General features: G+C 37.6%; 1 protein-coding gene across 2 annotated transcripts in view; it reads left to right on the forward strand.

Annotated features, from left to right (window-relative positions):
• USP13 (ubiquitin specific peptidase 13) overlaps positions 1 to 20,425 on the forward strand; it is a 73,677-nt gene that overhangs the window by 24,197 nt on the left and 29,055 nt on the right. For both annotated transcript variants that reach the window (XM_075202174.1, XM_075202173.1), the window contains exons 3-8: positions 6,642 to 6,702; positions 11,669 to 11,790; positions 13,668 to 13,810; positions 14,872 to 15,056; positions 16,895 to 16,989; positions 18,802 to 18,989. In XM_075202174.1, the coding sequence (XP_075058275.1) occupies positions 6,642 to 6,702; positions 11,669 to 11,790; positions 13,668 to 13,810; positions 14,872 to 15,056; positions 16,895 to 16,989; positions 18,802 to 18,989 (794 nt within the window). The remainder of the gene's footprint in view (positions 1 to 6,641; positions 6,703 to 11,668; positions 11,791 to 13,667; positions 13,811 to 14,871; positions 15,057 to 16,894; positions 16,990 to 18,801; positions 18,990 to 20,425) is intronic.

Here is a 20,425-nt window from a genome sequence, read left to right on the forward strand (position 1 = left end):
TCGGTGCCATTAATAGGTACTACACCCATCTCTACAATATGGCTTTCCAAGCAAATGGCCATGTATCTGTCAGTTATTGGGCTAGCTTAAAGGTGAAACTGTAACCATGGAGTATGTCTATTTTATGGTAGCCATATACTTCTAGAAACACTGTTCTTAGTTATTTAACCTTCTTGTAAGTGTTTTAACCTTCTTTTATCTATCATTTATCTAGTCCCTCTAGTATTCTCCATCACTAGTGTAAGATACATAAACCATTCTATGTTTTGAAAACACAATACCAATGTAACAGATAAATATATTTTGTGTGTTTCAAACCCCAGCTCTATCCTGGTTCATTTCCTACCTATCAAACCACTCCTTTAGTGGTTCTACCTCTGGCACATCCTACCCTCCACTCCCACTAACTGTTGGGGTCCCACAAGGCTCTGCTCCTGGCCTGTTTTTTTTCAATGTACATTTCTTCTCTTGACGATTTAATTTGCTCATTTGGCTGCTTTTGTTTCTCACTTAACACAGCCCTCGCCTTTGTTTATCACACACCCAGAATCTATCCCAGTCCTGTTGACTCCACCATAGTAATATGGCCAGACACCCTTTTCTTACCCAACATGCTACCAAAACTCTTATCCATACTCTCATCATCCCCCATCTTGACTAATGCATCCTCCTGCTATCTGGCATTCCCGATACCCATATATCCCCACTTCATTCTATCCTACATGCTGCTCCGAGACTGATCTTCCTTTCTCATCGCTCCACATCTGCTGCTCCACTTTAAAAACTCGAGTCTGGATCCCTGTGTCTTCCAGGATCAAATTCAAATGATATACCCTTACCTACACAGCCCTCAACAACACCCTTCATACATCTCAAATCTCATATCAAAATACTCTCCCTCCGGCAATCTAACTCTAATCTGTGCCTTGTCTCATCTCTGGTAACCACCTCTCACTCCTGCTTACAAGACTTCTTCCGTGCTGCTCCCCGCTAATGAAATTCCCTTCCAAGCCCAAACAGGCTTTCACAGCCTTCAAGTCATCATCATCATCATCATCATCATTATTTATTTATATAACGCCACTAATTCCGCAGAGCTGTACAGAAAATGCACTCACATCAGTCCCTGCCCCATTGGAGCTTACAGTCTAAATTCCCTAACATACAAACACAGAAGGACAGAGAGAGACTAGGGTCAATTTGATAGCAGACAATTAACCTACTAGTATATTTTTGGATTGTGGGAGGAAACCCACGCAAACACGGTGAGAACATACAAACTCCACACTTATAAGGCCATGGTTGGGAATCGAACTTATGACCCCAGTGCTGTGAGTCAGTGCTAACCACTAAGCCACTGTGCTGCCCAATATTTAGTTATTCTCTGAATACCTATCTCGCTCTGTTTGTTCCATGTAGAATGTACGTATCTAATGAGCAGAGCCCTCCATATCCTTTATTTTCATGTCTGTATTTATTTTGTCTACCTTGTATGTCCCTGTCTTATGAACGTCCTGTTTTCCCTACTGTGGCGCCTTACAAATCTACAATAAAAATAATCTGTTATACCGTGTGTATAAAAAATAAATCTGCTTTAGTTGGTGCTCAGTAAAAGTTTACACAGAAAATACATATAGTATATACATAAGTATATGCAAATAAAAAGTGCTAATGCTGTTTGCAATATTTTTATTGCACAGTACAACAAGCCACTTTTCATTAATGTCAATGAGGTTGTGAAACTAAGCGTAGAGCTGAAAATGTTAACTTGCAGCTAGACAAACCTCTGTTTACACGGTGCTACTGAAACACCGGAAATATAAGAACTGCTGAAGACCAATGGCAATCTCTCATGAACTTTCCACTTGCAGGCAGATTCTTGGCATGTAGCAGTACCACCTGTTAGAGTTTCATATTATAAAAACAACTCCTAATCCTTCCTAACCTTATCTCCATGGACTGCAAGACAGGGCGTCACAAAGGTAGTCTAATGTGTTTAGGCTGAATATAGTAACAAACAAAAGAACAGTGAGGGAAACTATTGCAAATATTATCTGCTAAAAGTGTGACTGTAAAGTTATATTTCACAGTAAGCAGATTATTGCTGTGCTAAACATATAGGAGACCTCGCACAGAAAACAAATTGTAAATACCTGATGGAACCTAAATGTGAAATAGAATCCCCCCAACCCCTCCAATTAACGAGGAGAAGCTAATCGCTCAGATAACCAGCATACAGTGTCTCCACACCAGTTTTGTAGCAGTCCAGGGGAACTCCCGCATTACCAACTCCCTAGTCATAGGTTTGTTCAGCAGCAGGGATTCAGGGATTTGTCTGGTGGGAACCTTTCTGTTCCCTGTGGCCAATCCCTGGTATGCGTTCCTCTTATATGAAGTCTTCATCATGACAGCTGATTTATAAAAGGGTCTAATCTCAGAAGATCATTAGGCCAACTTGACCAATATTTGCTTACAGGGCCGTAACCAGGGCGCAATACTGATGGGGGGTGCAGTTTAGGAATATTTTAGGCTCATTTGGTTAAAATTGAGGGCTAGGGGGGCAGCATTCGTCTTTCTCGCCCCAGGCGCTAGAATTCTAAGTTACGGCTCTGTTTGCTTACTTTCCCAGAATGTCTGAGAGGCTAATCAATTTTAGGGAGTCCTCCTGGACTCACAGTAGAGCATGCATGCTCTTGGACATAGGCGGGGCTTATTGACGCAACATACCTCTTCATGCCCCGCCTCCTACTCTTATCACGTGACCTCTCCTCCGCAATCTCCCATGGAAGGGAATTAACTAAAAGTTGGCAAGTAGTTTTTTTCTTTTGTAAAATGTTTTTCTGAAATGTATATTAGTTTGTCGGCTGAAGAGAACAAAAAAAATATCATGCATACTCTATTCATCTTTGTATTTTACCCTGTTCCACAACAAAAAATAAAAAAGAGCTTTTTATAGAATACTTTTTGGCATTGTTTTGAACATAAACCATATTTTCTTATTTTCTAATTGTATGTACCTAATATAAATATTACGGCATTGTTTTCAGAAGGTAGCTATAATTGAAAAATGTGCCCCATGGTGGCTGGCATGCCCTTGCCACCAAAGAGATGTTCCATCCTCCTAATGCCTTCTGTGCTTCCTCTTCGGGCACGTGTTGTTTAAAAGAATAAAACAAACCTCTTTTTAAATATAACTGTGATTAAACTACTTGTAAACATCAACAAATGCTAATTTACAAAGTTTTAAGATAAATCATAACTTTGTAACTTGATTTTTTATTAACTTATGCTCCCCCATGTGTCATTCCCACCCCTGTATTTATTCTCCCCATATCATGCCCCCCTAGCTCCTATTAACTCTGCATTGGCCTCGCCCTCTAGGCTATAAACCCTCAAGAACAAGGCCCTGTCTACCCTTTGTCTCATGTCTGCATCTCTGTCGTCAACCTCATCTGTGCTTGTTCTCTTTTTATGTGTTTGTTCTTTTTTTATGTGTGACTGTATTTTGTAGGATCTGTAACTCTGACTGTCTGGCACTGCAGAGTTTTGTGGCGCTTACAAATAAACAATAATCATGACTATATCATTGGCTACTGTGTTATTTCTCCCAGTGGTGGAAGTAGGGGTGTATAAGATGGTTATGCTATATTGCCGCTTCTCCTACTGCGTTCATTGTAAAACTATCAAGTTCCATTCACTTACATTTTCCATACCGCCACTTCTAAATTTACATATCATGCCCCACTTTTATTGATCCTCCCCATATCATACAGCTCATGCCTTACAAATTAATTGTCGCCTGTGTCACGGTGACTTGCAGCAGAACGAGTGTAGTGAAGTTCTGATTTGTTAGTTACATGAGATCCAACGTTTGTTATGTTGCTTGGAAGACTCGGGGAATACAATGAGAGACAATCTGCAGGCAGATCAGAATGCAGTGGCCTCAATATGATTTCCTTCCAGGCTTCCTCTCATTACTTACTCCCCAGATAGGTCTATGGCCAATCCTCCTCCGTGAATTACCCTGTGCTGTACACAAGCTAAAATTTAATATGTTTTTTTTAGATCGCAGTTCATTTAAACCACATTATTTTCTGATGTTAAGTGTGTGTTTTGTTTGTTTTTTTTGTGTTTTTTTTACCTAAGCTTTATTTTATGATCTCCCCATTGGCATTGTCTAACTACAGTTTGTTCATCTGCTAGAGTAATAGATGTGTAGCATTTTATGTCTTAGCTCTCTGCTCTGTATTGCTGGTACAGTGTATTAAGGGTATATGAATCTCAATATTAACAGCATCGTCCTAATATTGAAAATTATGTTTTCTGTGGCAGATTTATAAAAAGCATAGCGTAGAGTCTCAGACCCAGAGCTGTATTGGGACCAGCGTGTTCCCATAATTTAGTCAGCTGTAATTAGAAAAGATGAAATCAGCATAGACTGGTACTATCCGCACCATGTAACTAGTGAGCAGCAGACATTTTCTATGCATGTCAACTAACAGAATAGACTTGCACTAGGTACTGCCTCCTCCTGTGAGCTCCAGTCAGTGTTATGAAGAGAGAACTTGGGAATGAGCCATTGCAACACTATACTGAGAGTCAAAATAGACCCAGATCTGTATTTCTGAACCAAGAAGGTCCCAGCAACTCCCAACAGAACAGTCCCTGTTTAGAATGTAAAGGCAGGTAATGGCTTAAGCTGTCCTTTGTATTGATGATGTAGTAAATCAGCTTCACATGCATAACCTTCTCCCTTAAAACAGCTTCTATCTGACTCGTCTATAGAAGACTGGGTGAGAAATATTTGGGAAATCAATCACTAAAAATGAAAGCGTAAAATTAGGTCTGTTACTTGCTGTAGTATCACATTCTGAAGTTACTACTCAATGAAAGCGTTTTAAAAGTAGTTGTGTCTCAACTGATTTATTTTAAGATTGTAGTACTCAGAATAGTGATTAACAAACTACATTTATCAGATGCTTCATTGCTGGCCATTTATTCTTTAAGGAAAAATTAATAGTATATGTGTGTATAGAGTATAAAAAGAATGAGAAGAGAGAAACCTATAACTGCCAGACTGCCACGCAGGAGCCTGTAATGGGTGGTCATCATTATCCTTTCCATCGTTGTCTTACAGCTAATTTTCCTGTTTGGTAGAAGGAAACATGATGATGACTTTTTTGACTTTCTAAGTCTACAGCATTGGCAAATCACAAACCATACCATTACCCTTACCTTAAAGAGCTTAAATCTAGACTGTTTGTACAGATTGTGCCAGAAGAATAAACTGTCTCAAGTCAACATGGATGTAAATAAAGAAGATAAATTAAGACACATTAAACCTTGCAAGAAATGGGTAGTATACTCTGGGAATATTCTATAAACGTGGTGTTAAATTAGCTGCATATTCTCTCCAAAAAAATAACACATTTTATTTCCAGTTCAGCACCACAAGCACCAAATCTCGTGTAGAATAACAGAAGTGGCTGTGGTTTAATTTTATTACCACTATATCATCACTTTTGATGGTATACTGGTAATAACACTTTTTTTCATGAAAGATACTCCAGATTATGCATAGAACAAGGATTTCATCTTTATTATAGGGATATTGCCATTACAAACAATATTTTGGTTTAAAACAATATTTTTAAACTTCTTCAGTTCCTAAATTACAATTTCAATAACATTGGTAAAATATTTTTCCCACTGAGAACTAACTATTGACCTTTTTGTGGAAGCACAAAAAAATGACACTCAAAAATTGATTTTGTTTTTTAATTTTAATAATAAAATATTGGGTTAATATTGCAATCAATATTGTAGAATAAGTACCACTTACACTGGTATTGCATTTACTGCTCCTTGATATCCTCAAACTGCATGTCATTGTGCTGTAGCTTTAAAAATAAATAAATAAATAAATTCTGATTAAAAATCAATTACTCTGATTGTGTGATAATGAAGGACAGCGTATAGGAATTCTATTGTTTGCTGGTTAGCTCCTGTCTTCAGTTCCCAATTAAGGTTTCTTGAACCCCTGGTAGGGGCTTAGTTGTATTAAATTAAGATAAGAGCAGTGCCTACTAAAATGTATGTGCTGTTTGGGCCTGCTATCAAAGTGTAGAACATCCACTCTGTTGACTGGCTCTATGAAGGAGAGAGCGAATCAGATCCAGGGAAGTGATCTCATCCAAGACTCTTTATGCAGAGGGTTATTTCAGGTCATAAGGGGTGCTCCACTTCTCCAAAAGAAGAAATCTTTTGCATTGTATCACGTCCTGCCTGAGCAAAAAAAATGGTATTGCTGTAAATAAAGCAATTGGGAGCAGAACATTCCTTCTTTGTGCATGCTGGCATATAGTGTACAGCCAACCCTATCATGATGGTGCCTAAGGCTCTTGTATTCCTAAGCAGCAAAATACAGTGGCTGTAATGTATGGTCTGTAGGACACAAGGGGTATCAGTGCTACATTAGCTTTAATTGAATATTAATAACTTTTTTGCCCACAGACTACAGTGACCAGTGAATTAAGTCTTCTTATATTGTTAAATACCAGCGTTCATACTGTTTACTGACCTCCAAGGTATTGATGTCCATGTGGATGCTGTTCTCAAAATCTACTTCTGTTGATTTCTAGAAAGCAACTGGAGCATCTGGTGGAGCCCTTCCAAGACGTATAAATGGCAAGATACTTTTAGGTAGGTTAAACTTAATTGTGGTTTTTTTATTTACATTTTTTAAAGTAACAGTACTGATATGTAATGCAGCAACTGAGAAAATGTGTATTTCCTAATAATAAATATATGTATTTATCAGTACTATTAAACATTTATTTAGATGTTCAGACCTGATACCAATTTCTTACAATCTATTAGTCAACTACAGTGACATTCATTCAGCTGTCTTCTATACGTTTGGTGCAGGCATTAAATAATTGTTAGCATACATACTATAATTTATGCTATCTGTTTTGGTTTCAACTCTAGTAATTGGGCCTCTTCTCTAACTCTTTGAATGGGTTCTCTTATCTCCAGCAGTACACACTGATAGCAGTAAACACTGATCTTCACTCTCACACTTAGGCTAGGTACATACTGAAGAATTTTCCGACCAACGTGTTATCCCAAACGATTGTACCTATAACTGAAAAAGCCTTGTTAGAGCTATCCACATATCCTAATGAATTTCATTAGCTTTTGTGACTCTTAAACGAAACATTCTGTGTTAGAACGAACAAATGAATTATTCCTTCTACAGCACTCTCTACATTTATTCACCGGGACATGCATTGCTAGCATCAGCTGAAAAGAACACGACACTGTACACTCTATGGGGATCGTGAGCATGAGTGCATTCACACTACATGATCGGTCGGAGATTGGTTGGAAAATATTAAACAGTACGACCAACCAAATGAGCCGACAATCGACACTTTAGAACGACTTTCGACCATCGTGTCACTATACACATTAACCCGACTTCCGACCAAACGGTCCTATGTCGGCTGGATTGCTTGATTATTGCATGAAAACGCTCCAGTTTGTACCTAGCCTTATTTATTGTACTTTGCTGTGATCATGGTGTTTATTTGTAAGCTCAAAGTCAATTATCCAGTTTCCTAAATAAGCTTGCTCTGCATGTTTGCTCATTTATATCTGTATTTATCAGTGTAATTCTCAATATATGGCGTTCCTTATTATGTTATTAAGCATTCCTGTTGGTTAAAGAAGCTGGAAAAATAATCCTCTAGCTCACGAGTGAACTCTCTGTCAAACCCTTTTGATATCTTTTAATGTTTTCATTTACTGAGAAAGTGCAGTAATCCAAATCAATGAATCCGCAAATAGCTTTCAGCGCCAAATAGACATTAAAATATTGATGTGCACTTTGATTTCCATCAAATAGGAATTTGTTTGTTATTGGTTGCTGCATATTTGTAAACAACCATCATCATGGTTTTGGCATGGGTACATAGGTTTTGGGTGACCTTAGACAGGGAAGATGCCCCTCTGTCCCCGATACACAGTAAATTATAATAATTGACACCACACCAAGCAGAGGAGAAAATATTTTAAATATTTATTTATTTTTTCATAACCTTATGTGAAGGGAAGTACCAGGCAACCAAGTGCCACCACAAGGCCATGGGAAACTGTGTTCCTAACCAGAACCATGGGTCACATGTGTTGTGCCAAACCAAACCTGACCTACTATCCCGGTGAAAATTAAAGCTGGGGTGTAATAATAACCCATACCATGGAACAGAACCCCTCTAGTACCATCGCTCACCCTGGCCCCAAAGCTCCCCCCATAACAATAACAGTACAGGCCCGCCATTCCAATGAACAACCAATAAGCCCCCTCCCCTTAACCGCAACAGACTGTGACAAACCAGGTGAAATAACATGAACAATCACATCTCCATTAGTCCTCATTTTTCCATAACTATACTGTTCTTATTTTCCTTTTTGTATTCATTCCCTTTTTTGCATTTCTGTTTTTATATTTATCATATAAATATCTCATTTGCTTTTTTTAGTCTAAATTCAGCTTCTCAGATTTTATGTGGTTGCTATATATTACCACTGGCCCCCAGTTTGAATTATTACATTATTAAATTTATTTAAATAATATTTCTGTTAAGAAGCACCAGATGCATTATTTCAATTATCCGTGCCACTGTTTTGTTTTTTTTTTGGTGGGGGAACAACTATTAATTAACGCACATTTTACATCAATCTCAGCAGGGCTGCACAACACGTATCATGTCCCATGAGAAAGGTTGATCATTCCCGTATTCCATTTTTAGGCAAATCACTGAGACAATTGTGAGGCGAGAATTCCATTTTTAAGGAACAACAGGAACACTTCTTATCTTGTGTCACTTTTAAACTTGTCCCACAAGCGAACTATAAATAGCAGCACAGATGGCCAGTTGTCAGCTGATCTAATTCTGAAGCAGGCATGTACAGTCAGGCACCACTCCTTTCTTCTACCTCTGCCGTGTTGTTTTTTAACTCCGAGATCCCTGTTACCTAGAAGTCAGGCAGCTGCTACCCTCTGTCAGCTGCAGCGGCTGTTTGTGTGTTTAGTGTTTGTCCAGATGACTTCTAAAATTGTTTGACACTCCAAATATCCAGTCTGGTGTCTGACAAGGAAGTACGAATTAAACCATTGGTCCAGTTAACATAAAAAGTGCATTGCATTGTAATATGTTTGTGCTAGAAGTTATATAGTGTGTCTTAATATATTATGTTTATAACTATTTGTAGAAAAAATTGCCACCCACATTTTGTTTATTGTTAGAAACCCCAAATTTTTAAAATCCTGTCTCTGGCGTACTGATTAATTAGACTTTTTAGGAATTTTTGGTATTTTTTTTTATTTTTTATGCAAGGTTATAATAGTGTAGAACAGCCAGGAAAATGGGTCTTAATGCCTCTAAGACAGGGCTGTTGAAGTGGATGCATTCAGGAAGGATGTGGCTTTTCTTTGGCCTGTTGATTTTTGAGCATGTGCTCTACTACAGGACATGTATTTAAAATAATTCAAGGTTGGACATTGCCAGCCCTGGATTTGTGGAAAGAACACTAAGGCCAGGACACAGCCTAGCAGGGGTGACATAGGTCCTGCAGTCTTGAAACTATATAGTGTAACTTCCATGAATAGCTAAAGAAAAGTGATACCTTAAATTAGTGCATTGTTCTTTGATGCTTCAGATATTCTCCTGAAATGTTCATCTGTTCACTTGAATACAAATCAAAAGAAAGCATTTTTGTTTAGAAATTGCCAAGTACAAGCATGGAAAATAGCTCATTTGCAAGATGGACATTAGGGAATTGCTGTTCCTTTTATCCATATTGCACTACTATAGATGGCACGTAATTGGGCATTATTTTTTTGTTGTTGTTTCTGGACATTACTGTTATTGATGGTATATTACTGGGCAATAATACTACTGCTAACTTGTTACAGCCCATTTAATGTTATAGAAGCTTATTAATGCAAATTATTGTTACTGTTCAGACGAGGGATGGCAAATCTTAGCCCTGGGGCAAGACTCTACTCAGCCAGGAACATTTTAAGGGAAAAAAATGCAGGTCGCCCAGTGACCAAGCCCAAGGAGATTATTGAGATGAAATGGAGCATATTTAGGTGTGTTCTTTGCTGTGCAGAGGGGTGTATGATCATTTCCACTCCATAAAAGTGCTTGAATTTCGCACCAGCTCACTGCTGGCTGTCTTTGGGTCTCATCCTATATTTTTATGAGCTATTTTGTGCCTTCAGGTTGCAGAGAAGAACATTTCTAGGTGTTCTCTGACCCACACCATTGCCACTTGTAATAAAGACAATATCTCTGATCCCTCATTCATGATTCATTTTATGCCATACATGAGGCTAAACCAAGCAGTATTTTTGTTTTATTGAAAGGGGTGATTGGGGCTTGAAATTTCATGTGATGTTGGGGACAGAGTTTGAAGCCACCAAATTGAAGGCAGTTACCCACCACTTCTCTAGACAGAGGCGGATCAGCAGCTGGTAGCCAAACACCTTCATACTTTTTCCAACTCATGGTATGGCAGAAAAAAATTATTGTGTACATCAGACGCAACTGCCTCCCTCAGTGTGTCTTAATGGCCTCATATGCCTCCATGGTAGACCCATTGCTTCCATCCAGTGATATTGGAAATGATGCCATAACTTGTCTTTAGGATCAATGTTCTTTCTGCTACATATTTTATGGCCTTATACCACCACTTCTCATGCTAGTGTGTACAAAGTGTTGTTTAGTTGATGACGCAGCAAAACTTCCTTTTTACACGTTTTGACTTTTTGTTACGTAGTTTTATTTAGTTAAATTAGTATTCCACAATAAAAATGAGGAAATTATGTGAAGAGAACATAGAATGACTTTAAAACACCTATTTTCTAAGAAAACAAGGAAAAGGGTACTTTTTATCACTTAAAGAAGGGTTTGAAAATAATGTTTTTTTTGCATCATCCTTAATAAAGTCTGGTATTAGGATATAGCATAAAATTCAAAGATTTTATTTAAAACCTTTTTAAATTCACTTTTACAGAATAATGCCAGAAGACTCTGGTAGATTCATAATACCACTGGAGTTTTAATCTGTTGCCCTTTTAAAAAAAGAAGTGACGTCTAGATAGTATAGGTTCTTTCAATTAGCTGTTTTAATAGTTCACAAGGTGCAAACACTAGAGTAATACTTTTATTACTGTGTTATTGATTTGGGAATGTTCTGAAATAGAGTAGTAGGACTGTTTATTTAAAGATTTAGGGCTAGATTTACTAAGCTGCGGGTTTGAAAAAGTGGGGATGTTGCCTATAGCAACCAATCAGATTCTAGCTGTCATTTTGTAGAAGGTACTAAATAAATGAAAGCTAGAATCGGATTGGTTGCTATAGGCAACATCCCCACTTTTTCAAACCCGCAGCTTAGTAAATCTAGCCCTTAGTATTTAAATGAGTTGTTACTGTACACATCCAAAATAATGGCAGTTAAAACTAGGCAATCCAAGAAATCAAAAAAGAAACCTATTGTATGAATTTTAGCTGGATTCTAGTTTTAGCTCCACTAACAGTATTAAACTGATAACTAAATTGTGTGTAATCTATTTTTTGCGTAATATTTTGTTTTTCAGATCTTGAAATTGATACAGATTTGAACAGTGATGAATATGAATATGAAGATGAAGTCAAACTTGTTATATTCCCAGATCATTTTGAAATTGCCTTGCCCAATATAGAGGAGCTTCCAGCTCTGGTCAGTCAGTGTGTAATGGTCTTATTTATGAACTAGCTTCCAGACTAACATGCTTATGTGTGCTGTATAAGCGCTGTCACTGCTCTGCTATGCCAGGATGTTAATTAATCCGTAAAATGGAGTATCGTGGATGAGTGTCTAGAGAAAGACAAGAAAGCTTACAATATTAATTCAGGTGGAGTACGAAATTCCTAGGAGGAAAATGCAGTCACAGTGACACAAAAATGCTGACACATAAAATAATGACAAGTATGAAATATCTAATATTAGAAACAGTGACAGTGAATAAATGCTGATACCATAAAAACCTATATGTAAGAAATTCAGACACACATAAAATGCCAACAGTGTGATTGCTGACACTAAAAATGCCAACAGTCACACTGCCGGCGTTATGGGGGCAATGCGAGTAGGTCCCTCGGCTATATGGTGACGGAAACACCGGCTGTATACAGTAAAAATCGGATGAATAAAAAAAACCAACGTACCCTATAAACACTATTAACCCTAGCGCTGCCAGCCTACTGCTGGTTGTAGCAAACTCCAGAAAAAAAATGTGTGGGGGTCCCCCCGATTTCACTGTTGCCAGCACTAGACAAACCAGCCAGGGTGATTGGCACTATAGCAGGGGGAGACGGGGCAGGGATCCCCCTGCCATAATGACAACCTGCTCCAAGCTGTTCAGCACTAGGCTGAATTCTCTAGGGAGTTGAGTCTGCAAAAAAAATGTGCGGGCCAGCCCAGTGCTGAAAGCACTAGGGCTCTTCCTACACCCCTGGGGTGGTGGGTGTAGGGTAATAAAGTGAAAACAAATTTAATGAAAGCACCATTTTAGTTTGTGGCTGCCATTAACAGTCTGGGCATGCTGGTGCTTGTAGAACTACAAGCACTAGCATATTCATGGAACCACAAGTGCCACCACGCCCTGACACCCATGGCTTGCTGAGACATGTAGTACTGCAAAGTAAAATGTTAACTAAAATACAACATTCTCGTTGACACCCCATTACTTTATAAGAATAATAAAACCCCTGAAATAAAACACAATACCCTCTTTTTAACCACATCTTTTAAAAATAAAACAAAACCCAAATATTTACCATTGGATGTCTTCATTTGTTCTTCTAAGCTTGCAACCCAATAATGCTTGTAACCATGTCCAAAACAAACCATAATATTTCCAAAGGTCCTGTAGCTGTCCAAAAAAATAACATTCCAGGTCCAGGAGTAGTTAAAAAATAATAAAAGTCAAAAATAAATTATATTCCAAAAGTCTATGAAAACAATCTTCTTCTCTTTGGTTAAAAAAAACCCCTTTTGTATCCAAAATGGCTTGAAATTTCTTCTTGTCTTCAGTCACAAATGACCCTTTAATGTTCCTCTGGAACTTGCTTGAAAAAATAACAAACCAATATTGTCTGTGTTGGCCATACTAGACTCCCCTCAAGAGGGATTTTGAAAAGGATATAATAATTTGTTGGATGGCAACTAAGATATAAGACCAGAAGCATGCTTAAAAGGTACTTAACTTGCTATTTAAAAAAAAAAAAAGCTTCTACATGGGAATGCTGCTTTAACCAGGTTCAGAAATGTAGCACAAATTGTTATGCAAACATGGCATCTGAAGTGAAAACCCTAAAACAAGCTTGTACTAAATAAATTGTCCACTGCTGCGTATTGATTAATGTTAAATAAGGCTTCTTGATCCTATTCCTAAGACTAATATATTACAACACATAGATGTGAAGTTAGAACTTTGAAATGAACACTAATAGGAAATACAGTTTTGATTTTAGGTACTTTGCCAATGAGCATTAAGAAAATGTGAAATGTGTGAATTATGAATGTCCTTTTCTTGTTGCTTGTGTTTTGTACAGGTTACAATAGCTTGTGATGCTGTTCTAAATTCTAAGTCCCCCTTCAGAAAATTGGATCAAGAGTCATGGGAGGAAGAATTACAAGTCTCAAAGTTTGCAAATAACCTTGTGCAGTTAGACAATGGTGTAAAGATTCCACCAAGGTGTGTTCTGCAGATAGTGGTCACCAGACATCTAAGCTTTGTGCCTGGAAAATACATGGCCTATTGTTCAATATAGCTCATAATAGCAAACTGTTGGAAACAGGCACACTCCATGATCTGTAAATGTTACCATTTATTTATACAACATTGAAACATTGTACATTTCAGTTCCGGACTGGGAGCCTCTTCTGGATACATGGATGGGCATCAGGCATAGATGGTAATAGTGATAGATAACAATCTTCTAAAAAGGAAGTTGAGTATATTACTAATTGGTTATCTTTGAAGAACTTTCATAGACATTCCATCCAACTTCTTTTGTTAATCATCTTCTCAAGTGGATCATCTGCCATAATTCTTGTATATATTGTTTGTAAACCTCTCTTGACCCCTGAGGTAGACATTTGTCTTGTCAGCTGAAGTCATATACATACGACCCTATAAAGGTGCTCAATTTCTGGACAAAACCATAATTCTCAATTTTAAAATAATTCAGTTCCAGGATGATTTGAATCAGTAAAGGTAACTCTTTATAATATGGTAACTGCCAGAATACATAGGCAACTGATGATATATAAGTTATAATAAACATTCCAGGCTTAGAAGAGTACCATATGAATATGTTGTATCTTGAATTGGTTAGTAATGTTTCAACATTTGTCTTGTTAAACAACTGTTTATGCATCAAAGAACCTTTAGGAGATACCATGGTTATTCAATCAAGGTCTTTTGCACCATAAGTAGGCAACATAGCACGTAGGGTCACTGGGTTACTCTGTGTTAGGAAATAACTAAACTCTGTATCATTATTCACTGTAAGACATAAATTAGAAAATCTAACCAATAAAGTGCAGATTTCTCCTTGTCAATAACAAGGGAAATCACTAAAGTTGCCCGGTTAAATATAAATAATTTTTGTAGCTTATAAAGACAATACTGTTGACAGTAACTACAGAGTAACTTTAGTAACACATCACAAATATCTAGTGCAGCCTTAGTGGGATCTAGAAATTTACTGCTTGTTACTTGATTAGCAAACATGTTTCTGGATTGGTCTGCAGTGGCTGGAAGTGTGCGAAATGTGAACTTCGAGAGAATCTGTGGCTCAACCTGACAGATGGCTCAGTGATGTGTGGAAGATGGTTCTGCTCAGGCAGCGGTGGTAATGGGCATGCATTGGAGCACCACAAGCAGATGGGCTATCCATTGGCTGTAAAACTTGGAACAATTACACCAGATGGAGCAGGTAAATGCCTGTAAATGAATTAAAATTAAATAACATAATAAATGTATTTACTTATATGGGGACCAAAGAAGAATTGTGTTTTATCGCATGCAAGTTAGATTAGCAGCCATTAAAGAGGATCTGACATGCCCATGGTAAGTGAAAATATTCTCGGCGATGAGAGCAGACATAACCAATGTATGATCTAGTGTCAGTGTTCACCTAGTCCCTGATCTTTCCTCCTTAGACTAGGTACACTACAGTGTTTTCAGACGATTGTTGGGTCAACCAGACGATAAAAGACTAGTTGCCCAATATCACATTAGTATGTATGCTGCAACAATGAAAAGCCCAATGTATCGCTGAACGAGATTTTTAAACCGCATTAAAAATCTCACTCATCGCTACAATAGCGTCATTTCAATTCTGTAGGGAGTATGTACTTATGATCAGGATCTTAATAGAGTTTACAGAGTCACAATATTTTTATGGAGTCCTTGCGTTCACCAAAACCACTTATTAATATTACACATTTAAATCACATACACCTGTTGCATGTGTCTTACTTGGCTTTGTAAATTCACAAAGAATCATGGAGAATATGCTAGATTAAATGTATTTAATCCGAAAAATATTTCCAAGGCTTAGTAGCAATACAGTTAATAACAAGACATGCAAAATAAGTTGCACAAATAAGTTTCAGAAATAAAATAGCAAATAAAACCACTACTTACTAGTTTAAGACTTGATGTGAGAGGAGTACACTTTGAGAAGAATGACACACTTCCCCTAGATACAGTAAGTCTCCTCTTTAGAAATGCACACTTTTACTATGTAAGGCAGCTGATTTAAACCTTTCTCACATAGCTCTCACCCCCACCTTTTTGGAGGTTATCTCTCAATCAGGACAGATTGATTCCTAGAATCACACAGGGCTTTCAAAGTTATATATCCCTGAGATATGTCTGGCATCTCAGAGGGCATGATTCTCAGCTCTGCTTGTTCTGCACAGTTGATCAGGTCCACATCCTCTGTATACACAAATTTCTTAGAGATGCTTATCTGTCCCTGGGCCTGGCTAATTTCAAAAGACTCTTTGTCAATTGCACAGGTCACTTAGGTTAGTCAGCAAAGCACACTTTGAAAGGTTACATACAATATACACATTGGCATACTTGAATTCAAGGGGAAAATAACAGTGATTAGGTATAATACATAATCGTCACACAGATGAAGAGCAGAGATCTGCAGGTGAATCTTGTGAAACGTGTTTAGTGTGTACATATGAATTGGCATGCTGATTGTGACTTTTTTTTTAATCAGTCGTTGGTAAGATCGTTATAGATAACACATCGGGAAAAACTTTCTGTAGTGTGTACCCTCAGGAGTTGCACTGAAAAGGGGGTACTGATTAATAAATTATGCAAAGTGCTTGTATTCTTATACGTGAAAATCATCCCTGTAAGAACTTAATGTGTTTATGTAAGTGGGTCTTAGTGTTTGAGGAGTTGGAGGCTAGATCATGCTGAAGACAGGATAGTGACTAGAAACATAGTTCAGGAGATGAAAAAAGAGGTAATGGCAGGATACAGCGTAATGGGAATAATAATTATTGTACCTGAAAACTGAACAGTGTTGCTGTTGGTATAATGGACCAAATATCTTGCAAGTTCCTGAGATAACGTCACACAAAACCAAAGTTAGTTTACCATGAAATATGATATTTGTTCATCAGAATCCATAGAGTACACACAGTTACTCCATATTCTTTATTTCCAATCATTTTTTAAACATGCTTTATAGCACTCATTTGGAAGGTGTACATTATATGTATATATATGTTTCTTTTGTCATTGCAGATGTGTTTTCATTTGATGAAGAGGAAGCTGTTTTAGACCCCCACCTTGCCAAACATCTAGCACATTTTGGCATTGATATGCTACAGATGGAAGGGGTTGGTATTAAAACATTACAAAGAAAATCATTGTATCCGTTGAGTTCTTTACCTTACTATTTAGTAATAGCTATTATTTCAGGGTTGGTAGCAAAAAAGTATTTTTATAATACATTTGTTTGATTAAGAAGACAATGGGGCAGATTCAATTCCCGGCGTTGTTCCAGGGTGTGCATTATTACCGTTACTACAGTAATTTTAACACAGATTTTTGCTCACGGCTCACAGAGCTGAGAGCAAAAATCTGCGTTGAAATTACCGTAGTAACGGTAATAATGTGCAGCAATTACCGTAGCGACAGTAATTGTGCGCGCAGGGAATTGAATCTCCCCCAAAAGTGATATATATAAATTGATTTTGCAAACTGTGACTGGATCACTTACAAGTAACTTATGGTATAAATTTATTTAAAGGAAATAGCACAGGGCGCTTAATTATATAATTGCCAGTGCGCTTATTTTTGATATTGTGTATATTTTGATATAGGAAATCTTAATTTCTGAGTCCAGGAGAGAAAATTAGTTTTTTTCTGTTTTAACCTTGCTAGAGGAAATGTATTATTTCTGATGTATATATCTGATACAATAAGCCTTTGTTTAGAAACTCTTTTGTATATCTTGGTGTAAGGAAATGCCTTTTTTGGGGTTTGCAACTTTTTGGGGGGAATTCTTTTCTTTGGAGGAAATGTGTACCCATGCTAATCTCATGTTGATGTTCGTGTCCAATACCCCTTAAGAGAAAGGAAGGGGTAATTAGACTTACTGTCAGATGTCCACTGTAAGATGCAGAAAATCACAGCAAGGTTTTACGATATCACAGATAAGCGTAAATATTGTTAGCTTTGCATTGCATGTAAATCCATGTTTGGATAAACATGGATTTACATGCAATCTGATTCTAAAAATAGTCTGTGAGGCTGTGTCTAAAACTGTATAAACAGGGAGCCCTTGTAAACTGAAATGTATCATTCTGATGTTCCATCTGACCTGAACACTGACACCTGTAATCAGTGGAACTGTCCTTGTCAGGACACTTGAGCGAAATAAACAGCACTCTTTGCTTCAAGACCCTGCTTGACAACTTCTTCAATATTGCTGTAATCCTGTGACCTACAGATTAGACCCTAAATCTAATCCGTCCTCCGGTTGTTTCTGAGGTTTGGACACAGCTCTTAAGTACCACCATTCTGCTGCTACCCAGCAGCTCTGGCCAGTGTGATAGACCAGGGGAAATCCATCCACAGCACCCTGATCCATAGTCAGGGATACCAGCCCAAGTGTACCAGCACAGGAGTACACTAGCAGCGACAGTTACCCAGAAGGAACATGGTTCTGGGCGCCATAAAGGAGTCAAGTGGTTGCAGCAGGCTCTTCCTACTGCGGCAGGAGAGGCATATTCGAAATAACGAAAGGGGATAGTGGCAAAGTAAGCCCAGCCAGTTCCTAGCAACAAGAGACAGGGTGGCATAGGCGGTCCATCCTGTCACACAGACATTAATTTATCTTGTCTAATGCTATGAACCACTCATGAGAGTGACCAGCTATGGTCCATTGTATTACTCATTCGTTGTTACTCTTCCTCTTTGTCTTCAGTTCATATCGCCAAAAGAAAATGAAAAGCTGAAATATAGTCTATGTAAGGGATATGTGGCCATTGTTGGCAGAGTCTGACTTATAGTTGTGTCTCCTTTCAAACAGAATTACATGCAGATCTATTTACAAATTTTGTTGGACAAATAAATATAAATAATTGAATTTAAGAGCCTCTAAAATTTGAGATGTTTAATGACTGTTTTATTACTTTTCCTTGTAGACAGAGAATGGTGTGCTGGATAATGAAGTTAAACCAAGGGTTAATGAGTGGGAAGTCATCCAAGAAACTGGATTGAAGTTGAAGCCAGTGTTTGGCTCTGGCTACACTGGTATTAAGAACCAGGGGAACAGCTCCTACCTCAGCACAGTGGTGCAGGTCATCTTCAGCATACCAGAATTCCAGAGAGCGTATGTATCTCTTCTTTCTTGTTTCACAATTACAATATCCTTGAGGTATAAATAATTGCGGTAATGAAATATACCCCAATAGAAAACACTTTGTGGTTTGTGTCATACCTCTTTTATACTTGAGGGTTTATTTAATTTAATTTTGAGAATATTTCAATATTATATTTTGAGAAAAATCTGGCCAAATTGCTAACTTATCAGAAAATTGCCCTAGTATAACTGTGTGTGTGGTCACAATTGAGCATGATGACAGAGGAATCAAAGCCGATAAAATAATTTTCATGCATGCTAAAAAACATGTAGCCACGCTAATCATCCCCCATGTGGTCTGACCTCAAACATAATAGATCCTGTTATTTGTGGCTCAGACGTGTGACTATGAGGCCAACACTAGTACTAATCTCTGGATCTCTCAATATAGTCTTATTTATTTATTATTGTTTATATATATTCTTGTGTATTTTTTTTTTTTACTCATGTGTCTTAAATTAAACAATCCTTAGCCTTTTTATAGAGAACCCTAATTATATATTTTGTTTTTAAATGTAAGGTCTGTCTATATGCATCTAGTGTATTTCATTGCACCATACATTTGCTTAGAGTTCAATTTTTGTTGCAATCTATATGGTCAACGAATTTTGACTTTTGCAGTTTGCTTTTATTTTAAGTTGTAGAAATTAATTATCCCTTTGTGTCTCTGTTACACTAACAATTGCATGGATGTATGGGTGCATCAAGCTTTTTAAGGGATTATTTTGACATTTCGACATAACACCACAGTACTATTCGTATTGCTTCCTGCTGTATAAACACATGTACTAAGGGGACTGACATATAGAAATAGTGGGATCATCGTTTAATCATGAGAAGAGGTTTAGTAATGACATATGGGATACTGTTGCTGTAAACCTGCACCACGTCATAGACCTCAATTTAGGGCAGTTATTTCTCCATTGCCACAGACGAGCAAATGGAAACTTTTGAAGCGTCATTCCTTCCCTATCAGTGGATAAAGTCCATTGGTTTCCAATGGAAACCTAGCTAGATTCCATTGGTTTCCAGACTTTGTTCCTCTATTTTCCAGTGTATGCCAGGTATGAGGTATCGCCAGATTGTTAGGATTTTTTTTTTTGTGCGTCATAGAAGCTGTATCCAATTTCTAACTGTTTCTTAAAACAGTAGTGAAAGGACTCTTTCTGTAACCAGTGTGTAATACAATCCAGAGATACTGAGTGGAGCAAGTGTGTCATCTTGTGATTGCTCATTCAGTGATCATTAAACCAGTGACATCAATGTGAGAGTCAGCCCGTGTCCCTTAAATCCTATGTTCCTTAAATAAAGGATTGCACATCTCAGCTAGCATGATGCCTTTATAAGGATTTACCCTGCAACACTATTTGTTTGGAGGTGACTAGAGAAAAATATCTACCTGCAAA

This window comes from Mixophyes fleayi, chromosome 3, assembly GCF_038048845.1.
Source record: "Mixophyes fleayi isolate aMixFle1 chromosome 3, aMixFle1.hap1, whole genome shotgun sequence".
In the NCBI taxonomy this organism is placed as follows: Eukaryota; Metazoa; Chordata; class Amphibia; order Anura; family Limnodynastidae; genus Mixophyes; species Mixophyes fleayi.